The 6,567-nt window shown below is 41.5% G+C and overlaps 1 protein-coding gene across 1 annotated transcript in view; it reads left to right on the top strand. All coding sequences in view use genetic code 11, as the record gives it.

Annotated features, from left to right (window-relative positions):
• The window catches only part of EGR_08953 (hypothetical protein), a gene marked incomplete at both ends in the record, with an annotated part of 8,944 nt that extends 5,012 nt beyond the window's left edge, over positions 1-3,932 (top strand). The window contains 4 exons of the mRNA XM_024498202.1: positions 8-82; positions 1,956-2,111; positions 2,751-3,174; positions 3,695-3,932. Of these exons, the coding sequence (XP_024347401.1) occupies positions 8-82; positions 1,956-2,111; positions 2,751-3,174; positions 3,695-3,932 (893 nt within the window). The remainder of the gene's footprint in view (positions 1-7; positions 83-1,955; positions 2,112-2,750; positions 3,175-3,694) is intronic.
• Positions 3,933-6,567: the final 2,635 nt, after the last annotated feature.

Here is a 6,567-nt window from a genome sequence, read left to right as displayed (position 1 = left end):
ACTGCAGTCGTGCCTCCGGCTTCACCTACCAGCGTTGTGCGAACACGCTCATCCGTATCGCGAAAACTCGGTTTTGCCGCAAGTAAGCTGTCCTTACTGACCTCATTCAGATAAGGCGTGGTATCAAATAATTTCTAGTACGGATATAGTTGCTTTGAATGACAACACGAATTGGCAGCTGTTTGACCTGACCCAGACCGGTACTTTCTTCAATTCAGTAAAGGCTGCCAATGTACTTTAGGCCATTTGCAAACACAATGACTTCATTAACTGCCAATGCTGAAAGTAGAAGCTTACCATTTATATAATGGTGGGACGTTAAGTATTATTTTCACGTAGTTGGTGTGAATTGATCACCTCATCATCGTGCGTGGTTCACTTTTTACTGCTACAAACACTATCATGAGCATTATGGTGGTAAAGTATCGGCGTATTTTGCACTTATTCGCCGCTTAATGCTTAAACCTATGTAAGCATAATTGGCGGAGTTCGATTTCCCTTTCCATCTCCATTACCCTAAATGCCTTGGCACGTGTCCCCTTACTGACACTACATGGCACGCTAACCTTATGTGAAAGGACACTCCAATGCCACTCTAACAATTATGCATATTCTCACCCTAAAGTGCGTATCAATCTTCATTCCCACTTCACTCTCAGCTGTTGCGTTTTCATTCTCATGCAATTGCTCCAAAAAACTCCGCATTGGGAGCGGTCGCTTCACCAATCATTCAGTAGGCCTCACCAGAGTGTCCAATATGATTGACACTGTGCGAGGTGGCACTTCAATCGTTGGCCCATTTTGCCTTATCATGACACGTGCCTGTTCTGATGGGGCTTATGATTAATCAACGTATCCCCATGCTAAGTTCTTCCCTGTGGAATGTTTTACTTGATTCGAATAACCATGTTGCGTTGTCGATTTGACTTAGTTTAACACCAGCAGTGATACATCCAACGACCAGGAATTCGTGTAGTGTTACTAGTTGTTGCGTGTGATATAGTGACAAGGCCACATTAGCACACCTCAAGTCGGCAGATGTGCTCTTCATCCGTTTAGTAGGTACATCTACTTGTCAGTCGCTTTCTCCTGTCCCTCCCTACTGCTGTTTGTGTGGAAGTCTTGTTGAGAATAAAGTGAAATTAGTTAAACCAATTGGTCCATCGCATTAAACATTCCATATTTGAACGCCCTTTATCTGTACTTTCAATGGATTGTGGTTTTAGTACAAATTCACACGCCTTTTTCGACCAATAGGATGGCCTCCTTGGAGAGCGGTGATCGGTTAGTTTTTAGCCCTGCAGTGTGTTTTGTAAGTCAGTGACAAGGTTGGCGTTTTTTAAACTTTGGATCGAACTCTTGCTGCAACCTTTAGAATTGGTAGATTCATTGGACCCCTTGTGATCCTTTGGGTTTTGTTAAAATTAGATTGCCCCACCAATCAATCCCTGTTTGATCTTCCCATCTGGCTCTTGAGTTACTCTTCTTGCCTGTGTAAATGTTTGAAAACGTGCTTGGCTTTCTCCAATGTTGAATAATGACTTTTACATATGGTGGTTGCTATTTTTCACCTTCCGACTTCTCTTCAGGGCACTTTCATCACTATCACCATTGTGCAACAGTATCTCTCCCTCCACCTAGAACTTCGTACGCACGCAAGGGTTCGCAGGTTTGCTGTTTGTAAAAAGTGGAAACAAGAAGATTTTGTGTACTAAGCCTGTACTTAAAAGAACATTTTTGTCTATCCGCCCACTTGACGGACGCTAGCAAAATTATGTGTGCACAAATTGTTCAAAACTTGTTGTTGAATAAGAACTCACAAATGACACCCAACAAGATCTTTTCCCTTCTGTTAGTAACCGAGCCATTCTTGCTCTTATTGATAAGAGAACTAATTACGTGCCTCGCTCCCAGCTAATTACTTTTCTTTGTTTTTTTCTCATTACCTTTCCTAGACAATGCAGGCACCATTCTTAATGTGAATTTGGCGGCTGATTTTGATGTTATCAGCAATCTGGCGGAAATATCAACCTCGTCTTCGTCATCGTCATTGCATTACCCTCAAGGGCGGTCTGACACTACCTCCTTCCTCTCGGCGTCACTTTCTCGTTGTAAGTGCTACTTAAACTTTTTCAGTAAAATTATTGGGTCAGTTCTCTCTGAAAATATCCAAATTTTATGGGTCTGGTTAGGGACTTTGCTGTAAGCGTTCAGCGTCTTTAAGAGAAATGGTGGCTGAAACCACGAAGGTAGAAGAGCTCGCTTTGTTAAATGTACAATTAAAAGAGCCATCTTTTTGTTACAAAATTGCCTTGATGAGGGTAATTTAGGCAAAAGCACTAACAACAGTAGTTGGTGTTCTTCTCGTGTAAGATAGGAAGGGAATGTAGCATTTGATAACTAATGTAACTCTTCAAAGCTTCGTTTCATTAGCAGTGAAGGCCCCAGTCTCTTAAAATGAAGAAATACAGTATTCTTCAGTCGTGTGCTTGATGTTGGAGTAATTACTTCATCACTGCGGATACTCTACGTCAAATTGGTCTTCAATAAACTAAGTTCGAGTGCTTTTGCATTTTTGACGTTGCTAGGTACTTGATTGTGTTAATTTGCGACCTATTCCAGTCGTATCTACTGATTTATTAATTAGAAATAGTAACTCTGGGAGATGGTATGGTATTTGGCCTAAACAGCCGTTTGACTCCTTATAATAACTGATCTTTTTCACGCCTTCGAGTGTTACACTTCATCAGCAATGGTTTTTCGCACTTCCCATATGGCACCAGCCGGATTCGGTGAGTCAAGTAGCAGTCAGGTCAGTCTGTGCGACAGTCATTCGCCAGCGAGCCTCCACCATCTCCACGAAAACTTTCGTCCGCCGCGTCCACCGCAGGCGGGTGCTATATTGCAGGCCAATGGTGGATGCGCCACCAGTGGGATCTCTGTCGGTGGTATTGGTAGTGGTGGCGGTGTTGGCGTGATGACTCGAGCTGCAGCTTCCGCCTCGGCATCGAACTCCCTCGGCGGCTTCTTCGATGGAGCTTCTTCGACGGCCTCCTCCACCACCTCTACACCCTCCACACCCACTCGTCGGCAGAATCGGCGCACGCGTCTTCCGCCCGTCAAAATCTCTTCTACTGGCCTCGAGGTACACGACATACTGCGCAAGATCCAAAAGTGGGTTTTTTGTCTCTATTAACTCGCTTGTCTTCGGATTTACGCGCAAATAACCAGCTGTCATTCATCTTATTTTTGTTTTAAATCTCTTGATTTGTTTACTTGGGGCGTTGCTCAATGTTGCCCTCGCAATAGCATCGGTTATTTTCTCATTGGAATACCTTTCTCCATTTCTTTGTGCATTTTTTATAACAGTGAATTGGGTAAATTATGCGAAATCCTGCCGAGTCAAATTAGGTTTTCATGGCTTGCTATGCTTGAAACGTACCGGATTTCAGAGTTTTTGTGTTCCCGGCGTTTTATGTGTTATTTCAAATTAAAAACTTATTATTTGCTGGTATCAAAAAGGTCTTTAAACCAGGATTTTCTCTTTTAGCTTGTCTTTGTGCATATTAATATTGAGTAAAGAAGCTTTTAGTGGTCCGTAAAACATCAAAACAGATTCTTTGTATTTTTGTTCCGAAATCACGTACCTAATCTAAATTCATTTTACAGTTATGTGTGTCTGTAATATTCGCAGAGATAATAACAACATGAACATGGACAATCGTCAGATTAACATGGCAATGCAACGCGAGATTCGGCTGCGGAACCGAATCGTCAATCCTCCTTCTACAGCCTTCAAGGGACCTCAGGCACCCACCGATGCCGCGGCAGCCAACGTTAGCGACAACTCCGCTACCGCCGCTGGTGCTGTCACTGGCAACGCTGCCACCCCTGGTAGTAGTGACAATCTCTCCAGCGATCTTCGCGTCTAACTGTCGGCCTGCCTTATGTACATAATCGCAGTCTGCTGAAGCCGCCCGGTCTTTCTGTGCTATTTCACTTCTGTCTCCTCCTTACTCCCAGTTTGTGTAAATAGTCATAGGCTACTCTCTTTTTCGGTTGTCTTTCTGCTATTCCCCTTCCACTTCTATCTCATAATTTATCCAAGTCCGACTCTATACTAATTTAGCTGTCGCTCTCCTTTCTCCATTGGCTGTTTCCGTTCTCCTCTTCGATGTTTTAGCAAACAAAATGGCAGCACGCAGTGTGTTCAGTGTAGTCTCGGTACCGACAGCTCTTTCACCCACTTACCGCAAAATAGCGTTTCACTCCCCGGACCTTGTTCTCCGCTCTCCAATCTAACCTATTCAACTAACTAACTACCTGTATTAATTGACACAAATCTACATCGTGTCTTTCCTTTATCCCTTCATCGGCCGGCTAGAGCCTTTTTAATTCCAGATAATCATGGTATATTGGATTTACAGTGCTCATATACCGGAGGGCTTTGCTTGGCTTTTGTCACATCCTGTGGAACATACAGACCAGAAAGGCTTTGTTTGTTTCTTGAATCTGTGGACTATTGCTTAAGAGAATAATTAAAACAAGTTGGACGCTGTTGTTGTATGGAAAAGATTGCCCTAATGGTGGTCTCCCTGAGTTTGCATAGATCGCGGGTGCTGTCGCTTTGTTGTGTCCTCTACTAGCGTTGTGGTTTTGTGTCTGCCGAGTTAGTTTGCTACCTAGTTTTGAACACCGTCTGTCAGATTGTGTGGTCTCGGGTGGCGCTCATTTCCGTGTGTGTAGCTCGGATTTCTCCGTCCAATCCACTCGAGGTTTTGGTGTCACGGCTCCAGGTCTCAATTCCATCTTTTAAACGTATTGTTGACCGATTATGGGGGAAATGCTGTTTCATGGGTCTTCGCTCTTATCTTGTTGAGCATCCCGGATTAGCAGCAGGACTTATCAGAGAAGGTTTTCTTGTGGGGTTTTGTAAATTATTACCAAAATAAACTAGTATTAGTAATTACTGTGATTTTATTTTACAATTTTGATTCACCGTAACTGCCTGGGTTTTATGTATAATGAAATAAAAATTGAGCAAATTGACCAGTATTTGAAACATTAATTGCTTTGTTCGTTCCTGTGCAATCCAAAGCAGAGGTCGTGTGTAAGGGAAATAATTCGGAAGTATGATAACCCTAGGAGATTACCTAAGAAATAATATTGCCTAGAACACTGTTGAGGTGGGAATTAGAATTTGCCCTGAAATTGACAGGCAAATGCTCTTTTTGTGATGGTTTAGTGTCCTAGAAGAGGGGTGTGTTAATTGCGTAGAATCGAATGCCTGGATCATCATACATGTACGGGAGAGTCACCTTGCGTGGCCAGACAATGGGCCACCTTGGAATCCGCATTCCAACATTAAACGCTCAAAGGCTGTTTAATTTCCCTTCAGTGAAGTACAGCCTCAAATTAAGCTTAAGTTTATCATAAATGGTAGCAGTATAAACAGTCATAACAAAACACATTTTGTAAGATGAATCGGTTTCTATCTTCCGTAAGTGGCAAATTACTCAAACCAAATTTGTTGTGTGTGTCGGCTTTTAAAGGACTTAGAGAAAGTAAAAGGCAATTAATCCGCCGAAGCAGATTATTAATCCCCGCTTCTTTTTAATTAAAGCGGACAGTTGCTGACTCTAAATATGAGAAACTACATGGAAGAGTGAAGTGGCATAGCAAAGGTGTACACACAGAATGAGTGCTTGCTGTTGATCGAGTTCAAATGACTTACCGTTAGCCACAACGTCCGATGCACAGGGTAGCTTCAACTGTCGATTACTACTAGGTTGTGTTTTAATTCATGGAAATTCAAAGTCACGTAATAATCAAAACGCTCGAAAACTGGAACATTTATTCAGTGTTTTTTCTCGTGAGAAAAAAAAACTTATAAATTCACTTTTAATTATATTTAAGTAAAGCTTGGAGGAGAAGAAGTGAAGGCGTCCTGTGCAGTTATTTTATTACTAATGAATTGGGTATTAGTATTTTCTCTAGTCTAGTATTTAAACATTTTTTCGAAATAAATGCCATACTTTAATATTTCTGTCAAGTAATTCACATTACAAAGTACTAAACCAGTCTTTCTTATAACTTCCATTCACCTTAAAATCCACCTGCATTTAAATTTGTTTTAAATTGACGAAACACTGGGAGGCGACAAGCAAAATTGAATGATAGTCACATTTTCTTTGTGCGTTTTTAAATTCCTAGTCGTGCTCTTAGTAAAGTCATTTAAAAATGATAACCGGACGTTTAGATATTTTTCAGGCAAAAGGTGCTACTAAACAGAAGTTTCGTAGAAAAAAACCCACACCCCCAAGTCACGAGTGTTTATATTGCCGCCAACTGGGAAAATCTGCTTGTTGCCTAAATCGCCTTAATATAACTTTCAAGAGGTGTAGGTTCTATCAATCAAACAAATACCACCAAATGCCACCAATTTTTAAGCATCAGATTAAGAAATGGTATATAGCTTTTTATAATGATAGATATTTTTATTAATAGCCGGTCTACCTACTCCAAAGGCTTTGATAATTACATGGTGTAGGATAAAATATAAGGAAA

Source organism: Echinococcus granulosus (assembly GCF_000524195.1).
Source record: "Echinococcus granulosus chromosome Unknown EG_S00125, whole genome shotgun sequence".
Classification (NCBI taxonomy): Eukaryota; Metazoa; Platyhelminthes; class Cestoda; order Cyclophyllidea; family Taeniidae; genus Echinococcus; species Echinococcus granulosus.
The sequence above is the reverse complement of the archived record's forward strand: the minus strand, read 5'-3'. Positions and strand labels throughout refer to the sequence as shown.